Here is a 15,998-nt window from a genome sequence, read left to right on the forward strand (position 1 = left end):
ATAAAGAGATTTAAAATAACCGTGCTCATAAATAATAGATAATGATAGATCTAAAAAGGCATGACAGAAAAATAAATACTTAGATTGACAAAGCCCTGAAGAGAAACCTTTGGAAAATACTTTACCAAATGCAGGCCGTAAAGCTAAATGAAAGGTTTATATGAGATAAGAATTCACACAGCAGGCATTCACATGTGCTGCAATTTCAAAAATCCATCCATTTTCTGAACCCAGATTTCTGAGCCAAAGCCAAAATTGAAGCCATCAAGATGCAAGACGCAGTGGAAAACACAAAGATGTCCTCACCCACACTCTTCACTCACTCACGCTGGGCCAGTTTAACATTGCCAGTTACGCTAATGTGCGCATCTCAGGGATGTGGGAGGATAACAGGGCACTTGCAAAAAAAAATAAATAACAAGCAAGAGAAAACGTGCAAAATCCACACAGATGGTGACCGAGTTGTGAACAGAACGCAGATCCCTGGAGTGGTGTGGCAGCACTACCAACCGGTGTGCCAAGCTACTGTAGCTGTGCTGATTTATAGATGATTAGATGAGAAGCAAAAATCATAGACCCAGCTGCATGGCAAAGGAGTGCACATGTCTGCGTCTGGACCAGAATCAGACTCTCCACAACATCATTTTGAGTCATCGCTCTTCATGTGCACAGATTAGCTGCTGCAATCTCACGGGAAATGGAAGCGTGTCAAAATTCTTCAGTATGATGAGCAGGCAGGGTCTGGGCAGTGATGTAATTTAGATAACACAAATTAGTCTGCACCACACCTGGGATGTGGGAGTCTTGGTTTAGAATACTGTCAAGTGAAGATACCATGGCCTGGTCATACAGAATGATGGAAGAAACTGACATGACTGAAGATTCAGTAACGTGAGATGTCACTGAAGCAGGCTCCACGTGTGTCCATAAGTGATGACCACCATGGAACATTAGTAGAAGTTGACAAATCATATAACCCAGCAGACACATGCAGATATTGAAAAGAAAATGGAAGCACCACTGGGTCTTGAGGGGTCATCAACACCATAAGGGGTGTAGAATGAAAAGGTGGGCACTTTTTAAAATGTCTAGGTCCATTGTGGTGGTGATGATGCCTCATGTGTTTAGCACCCTGAGCTCACATTTTCTCTTCACATCTACATGTGCTTTTTTCCAGTTACTCCGGTTTTGTTCACACACCCCAAAGTCAGACATATTAGGTTAACTAGTGGTATATTAATTGTAAACTGTGTGCACATGTTTGGGCCCTGCGATGGACCGGTGACCATCCAAAGTGATAGGCTTTATTCTGTTTTGACCCTGTTTGAGGTGGTGGTGACCCCCCAAAGAGCTTTACTGACCTTCCACAGAAGCAGCACCAATCACAAAAGGCGTTCACATTTCTTGTGAATTTGTGTCTGCTAGAAACCTAGTGTTGGAATTCAGGGCTAAAGAATTTTTGGAGCAGCAACAGGTAAATTAGTTTTTGGGTATTTATTTTCATTTTTTTTTTTTTAATAAGTATTACATACAGAGTTCCCCTCAGCACTTTTGCAGTCAACCGTGTCCCAGTGAGCAGCTTATAGCAGAATTCAAACTAGACCCTAACTGGCAGGGAATTCAGAAATTATACAATTATGTGATCTGATGCAGCAGCAATCAGTTTGACTTTAACTACAGCATCCTTCACATTGCCCAGATGCCATTAAAGCGGCCTTTTTTTCAATTCCCAAGTGTCAAGTTCTTCTTGTAATCTATAACCAGGTTGCATTGATCTCGAGTTTAATGAGACTCCCTATCGGGATTCCCAGCCTACTGTTATAAGATGAAGGATGGATTGGTTTCCAGAGCCTCATTTCCTGCTGTTACCTCGTCAGTTTAACATACCATGGCCCATACATCCCCACATTCCAGTTTGTTATAATTGAGCTTGTGTCTGCTATTAGTTTCATCTTCTTTCTTATGGCATATTCTACTTTTTCTTAAGGGAGTCCTTTCTGCCTTCTTCCTTTTGCCCATTTTACCTTTCAAAGTTTAATTTAATCGACTTTATATAAGAATTTGGTTGGTTTCTATCGTCAGGTGTTTTAGAAAAGGTAAGCGTGTGTATTCCATTGTCTTTCCAGCAAAAATACACGGGGATAATGTAAGAACACATGACACGAAAAGCCACATGTCTCATGCAAAATTAATCAGGCGTGGACTGCTTCACATTTACACAAAGCTAATAGATTAGGTTTGTTAATTTTTAATTTGAGCAGCCATGTATCACTGCAATAAGAAGAAATGAAAAGTGAGGAAAATGAGGTGGGTAATGGAAAATAAGTGAGTGTACAGTCACTGATACACATCTTAGAAATATTTTGATATAATGAATTCATTCAATTTACTCTAAAAAAAGCTAATTTTCACTTATACATCCAACACAGTTAGCGATTACAAATACATTACAGTTAAAAAGACAGCACACAGTTTTTTCCATTTAAAGATTGTGAAGTGAGGATTCAACTCTGCAGTGCTGAATGCGAGGAAGGAATCAATGTGGACAGGACATCAGCCATTAAAAGGCGCACTAACAAACACAATCTGCCAGTCACAGATAATTTATAGTCCCCAGTGACCACAGTGCTCCAGCTGCCCTCAAAAGCCACTTACATAAGCATGGGGAGTACATAAAGGGCAAGATGTTAGGTTCATGAATCTTCAAATTGATGGGCAAGTAACATTACAAAAACTGCTAGTTTTCATCTTCATAGATCTAAGCAGTTTACCAAGTGAAAGAACAGAAGCCTAATTAGATCTTGAGGGCTTCACGGGCTTGTCTAAAAAACGTAGGGTGAAGCCACAGTGTGTGGAAGCCATCCATTTTATTCACACTCAGACTTTTTGTCTTTAGTAGAGTTACTGACAAACCAGACAGTGATGGAGAACGTCAAACATTTTAAATGATGGATCTGTGAAGAAAACTCATTGCTTCCTGTATTATACTGTACTTCTTTAACTGTCCTGTAAATAATAGGTTTTGTTGAGCTTTCTTGACCATAATGAATTCTTTGACATCCACTGTTACTGATACCAAGGAACTTGAAGTTCTCCTCCACCTTAACAACCAGGCTATGGATGGATAAGGCTGAGAAGGATCTTTTCTTTTACTTTAAAGCAGGGTGTTTTTTAACTTTTTAATCTGGGAACAAAAATGAGAAAACTGATACTATGCAGGGATGTACAGTAAGAAGAAAGTTATCACTATAATAACATCAGAGCCATATAAAGACAAATAACAATGGCCGTACTGTATAATAAAATAAAACAAAAAAGAATAAGCTTGTGTTACATTTCAAGCTTATTTCTCATGTGAATATTACTAAAAGCAAACATATTGTTTATAAAACTTATCATTCAAACCATGGAAGACATTTCTAAGATGTATCACTGCCAGTGTAAATGCTTAATGTATGCTGGGGAGAAATACATTTTTCTTTATAACTGGTGTGGCTAGGGAATGTGATGATTTTTGAAGGAACAGTATGAACGGTCACTTCCAAATAAAAAGATCAAGTGGTCAAAAAATAATTAATCAATACCATTAATTTACCTTGTCTTAAATAACTTCATTGTTTTAAACAATATTTTTCAAATAAATTGCATTTTTCTTAATGAATTTGCACATTGTTCATTATGTGCTGGTTTTCATTTAATAATTCAATAAACTGAGTACAAAAGGTTGACTCGCACAGCTAAATTACTCCTAAAAACATAGTTCTCTTTGCAGTTTATACAGATGATAGGATGAGTCTTGATGAAGAATTTGTCGAGGTGTCCCTTCTGAAAAGTTCAAAATGGTATCTGCTCTCATTGTACTGAATGTAGAGCGCTCTGCTCCACCACCTGTCTCACATTTTTGATATTTTTCGGTATTCTTCTACCTCTCCGTTATACTATCAGTAGATTGAAATTTACGGAACCACTTTAAAATAGTGTTAAGAGAAGGAATGTGTCCTCACAGAGTCATTTTAAGTTTAATGTAAAATTTTCTTGGCACGTCTGTTACAGATTTGCATTTTATATAAACTATGATAGAACATGCGACGAGGCACTGAGCAGTTGTACATGGCAACTGGAATTCCATTTAGCATACAACACTGCTACAGCACTATACTGTACAGTATATACCCACACCATACTGATCTCTCTACAGAAACACCCCGGAAATGATCACACCCTGACACCTCACCAGTTCTTTTCGACATTTTAAAATAGCTCCGCAGTCTCTTCGCCTCACAGGCTCATCCATCATTCCTCTCTCTACTTTTCTTATATGCTTCTTTGCTGTCAGCTATTTCAGTGTGACTGTTTCACAGGTTTATTTTGTGGGGGAATATTAATTATATTTTCATACCAAAGAAACAAAAGCTCTCTGTGATGCCTCAACAGTTGAGCTTAAAGAACACGTCGTATACCACAATAAAAGTATGCTAAACACAGGGCAGTATATCACTTGCCATGGGACTCTTGGATAAATTCAACTAATTTTACTACATAGTCATGTGGTGACCCATCATAAACATGTCTCCAGCTCAATTTGGGTCACAGCCTTTAACTACCTATTCTTTTTTGAACTGACATTAATTTCAAAATTATTTAGGCTACGATATTTGACCAGTTTGATTATCGTGTTCCTATAAACAAACCTGACCATTCTTACAGAATCCTCATAAAAAATTTAGTTTCCACTACAGAAAAAAATGAAGAAGTGCTGATAAAATGCAGCCCCGCAGGGTACCCATACTTGTTGTGAGGGGCTTAGAGATGTTGTGTGTGTCAAATAAGAAAGAAAATCAGATAGTCAATAACACAAGGACTGTCTGATATCCACGTCCTTCAGTTTATTAAAAACTAGAGAGGAATGTTGTGTGAACAGCAGAGCCTTGGTCAATAAAGAGGTGCTAGGTGATTGCAGACATTTAAGAAAGCCTTGAATCCCAGGGGCACCTTGTCCTTCACTGACCTATTAATCTAGGCACCAAGTGGTGCTTTCCCAAATTAGGAACTGTTTTTAAAAATCAGGGACTTTTGAGAAACTCAGGAACTTTTGTAGCATTCCCGCCATTTGTAGTTCCCGGTACTTTTTGAGCTCCTACTCCAGGGAATGTACTTTTCATTCAGCCAGTAAGTGTTGTGGGTGGTGCTCAGGCAATGAATTGTGCTGACTGGTTGACAAGCACTGGTGCTGTGTAACAAATCTGTTAGAAGTTTTGACTTTGGTGAATTATTGGTGAAGATGGAGCGGAGCACTTCACACATCATCACTCTTTTTAGCCACCTCATGGTACACCACATCATGCACCACATCGAAGCAATAACTTCCCCCATGAAGTTATGATCACTTCACAGCAATAAGGTGCAGTGGTCCGTGTGAACTCCCAATTGCAACGCGCTTCACAATGCATCACTTTTCATAGCCACCACCATGGTGTCCTACACCAAGCACTTCATCAAATCAATAAATGAGGGGTGCTTGTGTCTCAGAGTGCTCCATGAACCTCACTTTGCACCACATCAGTCTTCTTTGCATGGCACATATTTCGCATAAAGGTTACATTTCCTGTTATGCAGTGGGAATGCAATACACGAACATGGCAAGGGACTACAAGTGGCCCAGGACCTATATGGTACAGGAACTCACTAGTTCCTGAAAAGAAAGTTCCTGCTGTGGGAGATTCCTATTAATTGCACACTGTAGGACACTCCACATAAATACATTCATTACGGCAAATGTCAAAGTAATACTGAGGTAATCACTGAGGCTAGAATGTCTTTGGAATAACATTAAATTAGATTCTTACAGTATTTTGGAACTTTACCCTGCTTAAGTGAATCATTACAAATGTGGAAAAATAGGAGCAAGCTAATTAGCATAGGATTTTAGTATTATTTTTAAAATCAGGCCAGGCCCAGATGTTTTCTTCCTGCTCTGGGTGCCGAGAGGCCGCATTCCATTAAATTATTATTCTGAATAAAAAGGGTTTGTGGAGACTTCCCACTGTGTAATGAAGTATGATTTCATTTTTTGTTCATTCATTACAAGCTTTCTGGGCTTTCGAGACCCTCTATTTGGGGTTTTTGAAATTAAGGAATTAAATTATTGCATTTATTTCTTCCTAAAGTGTATGGCTTGGATCTTTATCATTTTTTTTGTATCATTTTCGCTGCCATTTTGGTTTTCATGGCCATCACTAATTTGGTCTCCTGTTGGTAAGACACTGACGGTGCTACTGGGGTTGAATGGTGGTGCTTGTGACCGACGATAACATCGCAACAGGTTAAAAGGTCATCCTTACGCTCAGTTAACTATTCGAGTTTGCAGACCAAAAACCCCTTTTGGGCTCTTAGTTTTGTCTAATCTTATTTGATCTACTGGTATTTGTCCTTGCTTTCTGCATTTTTGACTTTGATTTTTGTCTCAAGATTTGGCTTCCTTATTAAATACTCTCAATCTTCCGGTTTTGACCCCTACTTTAGTTTTCATCTTACACCAGTCTCCTGATCTGTCTTGTCATTCATTTGGTATCTTGTATAGCACAACACACTGGTTGTCTCAGTGATGTCTACTTTTGCATTATTTTGTCTTTGCGTGCAGTAGGATTTATTTGGTTTGTTGGAAAGAAGAGTTTAGATCTAGTCAGTGATTATCAGAGGGCCTTGCCAGATACTTCCTTTTTAATAGCCTCATTGTTTTTATTTTAATATTAAATCTGAATTTGTCATTTCTACTTATTGAGACTGATATGTGAGGGATATACACTATCGCACAATAATAAATACAAGACAGTACTTTGTCAGTCAACTCTGTAGCATCACAGGAGGTGTCTTTAAATGCTTTCCAGTCTGCAGCATTAAGAGAGCCTCTTAATATCTCTACTATTCAGCTATCCACTGCCTTTTAGTTTTTTTTTCCCACTGACTTGCAAGTTTTGCATCCTCTGTATTTACAATATGTGTAGATGAAGAACACCATAAAATGATATGATTGACTGGAAAGGGTCGATATGCACCTGATAAGCCTCTGAGTCATTGAAGTAACAATAGTATGGTATCTTCTTGTTCCTAGTCAGAACTACTACTGTATGTGCAATTTTTGATGAACATCATTCAGTTCCCCTAAAACATGGCCAGATGGGTATGAATAGCCATGTTCAACAACTGCAATTTTCTCCATAAATTGCTGAACAGAAGCTGCATTCATTTCATTAACTCAGCAGACAGAAGGGTCTACAATTTAACATACATTGAAGACTTTGGGAATTGGTGAGAAACTGAAGTATCTAAATATGGAAAAAAAACTTGCAAACTAAGCATAGAACATGACTGGGCTGAGAGTTGAGATGACAGATGGCATCTACCCATCTGAATCTGAGTTCAGCTCTAGTCAGCTCTAAATTGGTCCTGATATGACAGTCTGTGCCTTGTGATGAACTGGTACCCTTGTCTATAGTTGGTTATCACCCTGCACTCAATGTTACCCGGACTGGCATTGGCTCCACACAAGCATGAAGTGGACAAGCACATTGAACAATGGATGGACAGATGTTGTATCATATAATGTCTTTAGAATGTGGCCTGGTTTTCCAGATGAAATGGCATTGTATGAAATTATGTTGTTTGGGGCCCTTAAATGTGTCAGCAGATCAAAGTCCAACCCCGACTGAAACGGTAACTTAAATTCACAATGCTCGAACTTAATGAATACACTAGGTATCTCAAATGTAAAGGACTGCACCTGCAAATCAATCTGAGAAGGTGAAAGGCATACATAAAGCTGATTGATTAAGTAATTAACATATCCAATGCACTGTGAATAATGAAAGATGAATTGCTTTCCATGCCGTTTTTGACAATGAAAGGTACTACTGCATATAATGGCTCTTGGTTCCTGCTTAGCACTCTATGCTGCTTTGATGGATACAGGGTGCAGTGACCATGGACTAGATTAAGAGGGATGATTGATGGATGGACGGATGGATGCTAAAAATTGGGCTCCCATTTCTTTTTAATTTCCCTTTACCTCAGTTGATTATTCAGTAAGCTTACACCTTTCCATCCATCTGTCTTTCCCCAGTGTGTTCATTTAAAGACAAGTTAAGCATTTGCTTTTCTCCATTCAGTCTGGCATCATGCTTTCTGCACTGATGGCTGGCGGTTTCTAAGTACTCTTTAAAGGACATGGAAGCACACAAGCATGATATCCTACCTGTTTTCCCAGATCCTTTCTCAAGACCAGCTGCAGCCTTCAAGAAGTAAGAGACTGTAGGCTGATGTATTTTGAGTTCATATGTCCGGTCAGGCTGTCCAAAAAAAAAGAAAGGGAAAAAAAAACATATCTTATTGTTGAATTGTTTAAAATGTTCTCTCCTGTGTTTCATTAAGAAAAATTTGATCACAAGAAATGAGGTTTAGAGCACACTATTTGTGAAGGTTAAATCTGAATTATTTCCAGGAATGCAGACACTTAAATTTCAATCAGCTCCGAATGACATAGCAGAAAGAAGTGCCATCTATAAAATATATTAATGCAGCAGCCACAATTTATACCTAAACCTTTGTGACTTAAACATAAATTCCAATTATGGAAGCTACAAAACCTACAGTTTTTCAGTAAAGAAATTACAGTCATTACATTTACACGCAGAGCTCCAGACAAAATGACTACAGTTTGAGATGTGTGGTTGCTTCATTTACCAGCATATTAGAACTTCTGTATTATTAGTAACATGAGTGATTTCAAATCTGCTTCAGCAGCTGACTGAAGCACAAAAGCACCATCAGTGACCACCACACATTCACTAAGACACAGAGGGCTGGAACATCTCCAGTCAGCCCGTCTCCTCGTTCAGCCATGGGTCATCGATTATGGTTAATTGAGAGCACAGGGATACATGCCACATAATGGGAACTGAAATAGTGTGGCATTCAGCAGCACTGTTCTGCTGCTGCAGTGGGATACTGAGTCTCCACAATTGGGAAGGCCCTGTTTGAAAATTAGAAACTGGTCATTTTCAAAACCATGGTAACAAGCATGACAATTTTAAAACCCAGGCATTCTGAAAGTGACGTCATTTAAACTCTGATTTATGGGTAGTTTCCTCTTGGTATGTCTTGTGCAATTTATTGTTTTTATTTCTGCTTGGTTTTTGCCTAATAAGATTTGTCTTGATATCAGTGTTCATATTAACAACTCATAAGGGTGTATAGATATCCTCTATATAAACAGCAGTGTGCCTGATTTTAATTTGAATTGACTTTCACATCAACTAAAACTGAAACTTCAGCAAGGGTATGCAAACGTTTTTTTTACAGTGTCCAGTTTTTTTATGTAATTTGAATTGCCTTTTAAAAGATTGGTGGTAAGTAACCTATAATATAATAATATCGACCCATGAAAATCCACAAGATGGAATGGAGAAAATGAGCCTTCATTCTGGATAAGTCTTAGTAAGCCTAAGACAGACGTGTAATATAAAAAGAAGAACGAATAAAGGTGAATGGATTGTAAAATAAGCCACATATCCAGAGCATAGAAACAAAAATCCAGAAGCTTCTTCTCCCACGAGCACTGACAGGATCAGGGCTTTGATTTTTTAGTACCTCCACGGTGGGGGGGGGCAAAAAAAAAAATGGGAATGCTGCCCAGTACGGGAAGAGCTGGGAATTGTGGGTTGTGGTTTTAGCCACTTGCTTTTGGTAGAGTGTGAGTCATGGCTTTCCATGCAAATCGCACAACCAAGCTGACGAAGATAAATTAGGCAATTATTTAAGCAGTAAAATACTTCAGAGTTGCCCGCACACTAATAGATGCACCACAAGGATGAAAGATGAGTGATTTGTTCTCACTGTAAGAAAAGTAAGGTTATCTTAGCTTTGACAGTGGCCTGGAATGCATTACTGCAGCTCATGAATTGCACTGCTGGCTATGAAAAGAAATGCATGAAGCATTTTTCATTTCAAATGAGATCAAATACATTTTGACATATTGCCTTGTATAGAAATATACCATTACAGATTCTAAACTGTGAGCCATGCTGTAGTCAAGTGGATGGAGAGTATTCTGGCAAGTGAGAATTGATGTTGTTTTTATAATTTTGGAGTGGAATTTTGTCTCCACAAACCTCAAACTCTCCAGGCTCTTCTAGAATGCTGGGCTTGCCGCTCCTGCTGTGATCAGGTATGGCACATCACCTCTTCGAAGTATTTATTTTTTTCTGTATTCATTTATGCTGTTGTGGTTTCATTCAAAATAAAGACGTGTTTCTTCGTTTGTAGCAAGTGGAAGAAATTATTTTCAAAGGCATATGGTTTAAACAGATTAAGTGTGCTAGGGGTTACTGAAGTTATACATGTTAGGGGGCTGCTTCTGACCTCCGGCATGAAGCCCTTGATCTCTGAGAGCCCAGCCTTCCCTTTATCCCGTTCTGTGTTCTGGCATACAGGGATGACTTACAGGGGTATGCCCCACCATTTTACCATTTAACAAACTTGTAGTAGTAGTGCCAGTGATATTTTCATAACGAAAACGAGATCTAGAACTTAAAATATTGTTTTACAAGAACGAGAACTGAAATTAAGGAAAACAGAGAAACTAAAACTAAATAAAAATAAAAACTAGTGATATGTGAACAAACTAAAAGGAGAACAAAAATTGAGTAACAACAAAAAAACAGCAATAGCATTTTCATTCTATCTGGTTCAGTCGTGCAGAAGTGCTGTTTGTAGGTTGCCCTGAGCTTTCAGTTATGTTTCGCTGTTCACTATGCGATGATCTTGTACCTTGGGCTTACTATAGTCACGTGGCGCAACGTCCGTAAAGGACCGTTGTTTTTTTGTTGAGTACATTTGATTCAGCGGATTGAAGCACTAAGCACGTTTGTGTGTGGCGATAGCGAGTTTTGCAGAGATGTTTGCAGGTAGAAAGCGAGAAAGTAACATCTGAAAATACTTTAATTAGAGCACTGATAATAAAAGCAAATGTAGCATGTGAGAATAAGAAAAGAGTCTCAGAGTTTCAGTGCAGGACCAGCTGGATCAGTATTTAGTGGAAGTCCAGCAGTTTTCTGGCACCATGACTGCACTTCATACAGTTACGAGTGATCAGAGGAGGCATGAAAAGTAACAAAAACTAATAATCATAACATGAAATAAATTTGTCCACTGGTCTGTACTATAAATTTGTTTTCTGTATCACTCCAATAATTTTGATAATTTTTATAGTCAAAATCGCTGTATTTGTGCATTTCCTGATCAAATACAGGGGAGAAACACAAGGTGAGGCAGCAACGTGCCGAGCCTCACCTTGGACTATGCTGTCCCTCACACACTGGGTTGATGTATGCAATTGGCACGTGCCTGTTGCTGTCTCTCTGTATGTCGCCAATATAATGTTTGCAGACACGTTTATTATACACCCTGACTTTGCACAGTCTGGCTAATATCTTTAACTAGCAAAATACCCACGCTTCGTAGCAGAGAAGTAGTGTGTTAAAGAAGTTATGAAAAAGAAAAGGAAACATTTTAAAAATAACGTAACATGACTGTCAATGTAATTGTTTTGTGACTGTTATGAGTGTTGCTGTCATCTAGGATTTGATTATCATTATTTCTTTCAATCAGGTTTGTATTTAGAGGATGTGTTGTGTTTAAGTTACATTCCGTGTTTGTCAACCGTTGTGAAGATAACAGGTTTCATTCATCGAAGTGTCCACTACTCAAATTGGTACTCGTGAATCTAGGATGTTTAACAGGCTTCCCGGTATTAAGTTGTGGATTTGCCTGCGAATATTTAGCGGCAGCGTGTCTATGAACGTAATTTAAACTTAAGCTTTACACCGTGCTTACCTATTGATATGTCTACAAAGGCTTGTTCAGCATCAGAGGTTTGTTCCTTTCCTACTGCATCAATAAACAGCTTGTCTTCCTCTTTATCTGAGTGATCACACACTGCATGCACAGGTTTACCTTTCCCAGTCCTGCGAACTATAGCGAAGTGGTTCAATTTACCACATTTTTTACACTGTCTTCCTTTAGCTGGACATTGACTTTTTCCACCATGTGCTTTGTTTCCGCAGTAGCTGAACTTATGAATATGCATGTATGCGTCACTCGCTTCATATTCTGTTGCTGCCGTCTCAATTGTGTAATGCGTTTTTTGTTCAGCGTTCTTTGGGGCTTTGTTGTTGTCTGCGTACTGCGTTCACAGTCAGTTCACGTGAGCCGCTCGGAGTACATGCATCGAAGGTAATCAGCTGTCCTATCGTGTGCGATCATGCGATGTCCACAGCTTTATTTAATGTTAGCTCAGACCTGGCACTTAAAAGTTTCTCTCGCACTTTTGCTGAGTTTGTGCCAAACACTATTCTATCCCTGACCATCTCATCTTCGTTTGCATAAGCACAGTCCTTCACCAGCAATTTTAACACCATTACAAAGTGATCGAAACTTCTATTTTGCGAATATTGTATTCGTCTTAGGCATGACAAATGCCAGCGGCAGCGTGTCTATGAACTTAATTTAAACTTAAGCTTTACACCTTGCTTTCCTATTCGTTTGCATAAGCACAGTCCTTCACCAGTAATTTTAACTCCGTTACAAAGTGATCAAAAGTCTTGTTTATACCCTGTGTCTTCTCATTAAACTTGTATCTCGCAAATATCATATTCGTCGTAGGCATGACAAATGCCAGCGGCAGCGTGTCTATGAACTTAATTTAAACTTAAGCTTTACACCGTGCTTTCCTATTGACATGTCCTCAAAGGCTTGTTCAGCTTCAGAGGGTTGTTCCTCTCTTACTGCATCAATAAACAGCTCATCTTCCTCTTTATCTGAGACATCACACACTGCATGCACGGGTTTACCTTTCCCAGCCCTGTAAACTATAGCGAAGTGGTTCAATTTACCACATTTTTTACACTGTCTTCCTTTAGCTGGACATTGACTTTTTCCTCCGTGTGCTTTGTTTCCCCAGTAGCTGCACTTATGAATATGCTTGTATGTGTCACCCGCTTCATATTCTTTTGCTGCCTTCTCAATTGTGTAATGCGTTTTTTTGTTCACTGCTCTTTGGAGCTCTTGCTTGTTGTCTGTTTACTGCCTTCACAATCAGTTCACGTGAGCCGCTTGGAGTACATGCATCGAAGGTTCTCAGCTGTGCTTGTGCTATCTCGTGCGATCTTGCGATTTCCACAGCTTCATTTAATGTTAGCTCAGACACGGCACTTAAAAGTTTCTCTCACACTTTTGCTGAGTTGTGCCAAACACTATTCTATTCCTGACCATCTCATCTTCGTTTGCATAATCACAGTCCTTCACCAGCAATTTTAACTCTAACGCGTCTATTGGATTGCCGCTGACGAATGGCCTTATATGGGCAGGCACTCAATTACGTGGGAGGCGTGGTGATGGGGGACGCAACTCCACCTCACACGGCGACCGAGCTGCAGGCTATGGCCGTATATATGTACGTAAGTAGGATTGAGTTATGACCGTAGAATTTTGAAATTAAACCTGCTTAACTTTTATAAGTAAGCTGTAAGGTGAGACACAAGGTGAGACAGTACCGTGCCGCACTGAAGGGGGGCGCATGCGAGTCCAACAGGTGCTCGTTGCAGCTGTTCTTCTACGCAGAGGCTCTGGGTGCCAATAAGTTAGTGACATCAGAAAGTCAACTGCACTGCAGCGGTCCGTTTATTTTTATTTTTTTGTTCCAACTGACTGCCAAAATGGAAGATTAAGACTTTTAAAACTAAATGAAAATCAGGAGGACATTTACAAGAAAGTGACAAAGATTTTCGTGGAGAAGGATAGTCGCATGGATTTCATTTACAAATAAAGGTAAGACCATAAATGGTTTTCAATTTTATAAAAAACGGGATCAGACTAAGAAAAAAAAAATCCAACATTTAAAAACTACATTTTGACCTTAAATCTATACTAATAAAAGGCAAAGCCCTCACTGACTGACTGACTGACTGACTCACTCACTCACTCACTCACTCACTCACTCACTGACTCATCACTAATTCTCCAACTTGCCGTGTAGGTAAAAGGCTGAAATTTGGCAGGCTCATTCCTTACAGCTTCCTTACAAAAGTTGGGCAGGTTTCATTTCGAAATTCTACTCATAATGGTCATAACTAGAAGCTATTTTTCTCCATTTACTGTAATGGAGTTGAGCCCAAAAGCCGTGGGGGGCGGAGTTTCGTGTGACATCATCACGCCTGCAACGTAATTACGTAGTACGTAGAAAACCAGGAAGAGCTCCAAAAAGCGCTTAAGAAAACATGCATTATATAATTAAGAAGGCAGCGAAACAATTAGAAGCGAGCGAGCGACATAAAACCATATTCAGCGGCTCACGTGAACTGACGCAGTGCGCAGACAAAAAGCAACAGTTCCAAAGAGTACTGAACAAAAACCGAATTACACTGCTACGCTCAAATAGAAACCACACGCCGGGCGAATAGTAGAGGCTTCGCCTCTAGCACCGACGTCGGAGGTTCGATTCCCGAGAGGGGATGCACTGAGTATGTACGCATGCATTTTTATTCTTTTTAATTTCGCATCCCCTTGGTTTGAGACGTATGAAAAAATATGCGGTTAACGCAGAAAGACAGATCACCAATTGAAGCTTTATGAATAATGGATACTTTATTTGCGATCAATGATTGTTTTGGTAAAGCCATACTCAGTGTATTCATTAGATGAATGGTAAAAAAGTAAGAGCGAGGGGAGGGTAACTTATTGAGGCACGCAGGCAAAACCACAATAGCATGCGGGCTCGATGTACTGTAGTGCGCGTCAACTCCATCTGAATTGCGCGATCACATTTGAAAAAATATATCTTTTCAAGTTCTATTTAGTCCATATGTGTCAAACTCAAGGCCCACGGGCAATATCCGGCCCGGCGTGTAATTAAATCCGGCCCACGAGATCATTTTATATACTGTATTATTGTTATTAATGGCCCGGGGAGATGAAGCGCTGGTAACACAATAAACTACAGATCCCATAATGCAGCGCTTCAGCTGCCTTGCCGAACACTTACCACGTTAATCAAGTCTAGCTTATGATGCTGCAAGTTACTGCGAAGCTAGCCCACACGATGCCAAAGAGAAAAGGTGATTCTGAAAATAGAGCCTTTAAAAACCGATGGGAGGCTGAGTATATGTTTACTGACATTGCCGGTAAACCCGTGTGTCTCATTTGTGGAGCTAATGTGGTGTAATTACAGAATTTAATCTAAGACGGCACTATGAGACAAAACATCAAGATAACCTGAAAGACCTGAATGCAATGCACAAGATACAGAAAGCAGAAGAGTTAAAGAAGAATCTGACACTTCAGCAGACGTTTTTACCTGTGTAAAATCACAAAGTGATTTCAAGTGAAGCTACTTTTATGGGAGACACAAATGCACCAGTGCAACTTGCCCCACTTTCCCTGTCGGCACAACGGTGTTCCCAAATACACACTTTGCTGATAAACTGAGCGCACTGCGCACTGAGTTCGCACGGCTCTTTGGTGACTTTGAAGAACAAAAAAAGAATTTGAGTTGTTTCGCAACCCATTTGCCATTGATGTGGAAACTGCACCTGTGCAGATTCAGATGGAGGTGATTGAGCTGCAGTGTAATGGCACACTGAAGGCAAAGTACGATACTACAGGGCCCGCACAGTTTATTCACTCCATTCCCGCACAAATGCTCCAGCTCCGTCTACATGCGGCTCGAACCTTGTGCATGTTTGGTAGCACATATCTGTGTGAGAAGCTCTTCTCAGTCATGAAGACGAACAAAACAGCACACAGGAGTCGCCTCACTGATGAGCACCTGCAGTCCATCCTGAGAATCTCCACAACACAGAACCTCACACCAAACAAACAAACTTGTGGCCAAAAAAAGATGCCACGTGTCCAAATCTGATAAAATGACATAAGAGCAAAGACAACTG

The 15,998-nt window shown here is 39.7% G+C and overlaps 1 protein-coding gene across 1 annotated transcript in view; it reads right to left on the bottom strand.

Moving 5' to 3' along the window:
• The window catches only part of mrpl11 (mitochondrial ribosomal protein L11), a 404,609-nt gene that overhangs the window by 19,034 nt on the left and 369,577 nt on the right, over positions 1–15,998 (bottom strand). Inside the window, exon 4 of the mRNA XM_039769143.1 lies at positions 8,252–8,345. Coding sequence (XP_039625077.1) covers positions 8,252–8,345 — 94 coding nt within the window. The remainder of the gene's footprint in view (positions 1–8,251; positions 8,346–15,998) is intronic.

The sequence above is a fragment of the Polypterus senegalus genome, chromosome 11, assembly GCF_016835505.1.
Source record: "Polypterus senegalus isolate Bchr_013 chromosome 11, ASM1683550v1, whole genome shotgun sequence".
NCBI classification, from domain to species: Eukaryota; Metazoa; Chordata; class Cladistia; order Polypteriformes; family Polypteridae; genus Polypterus; species Polypterus senegalus.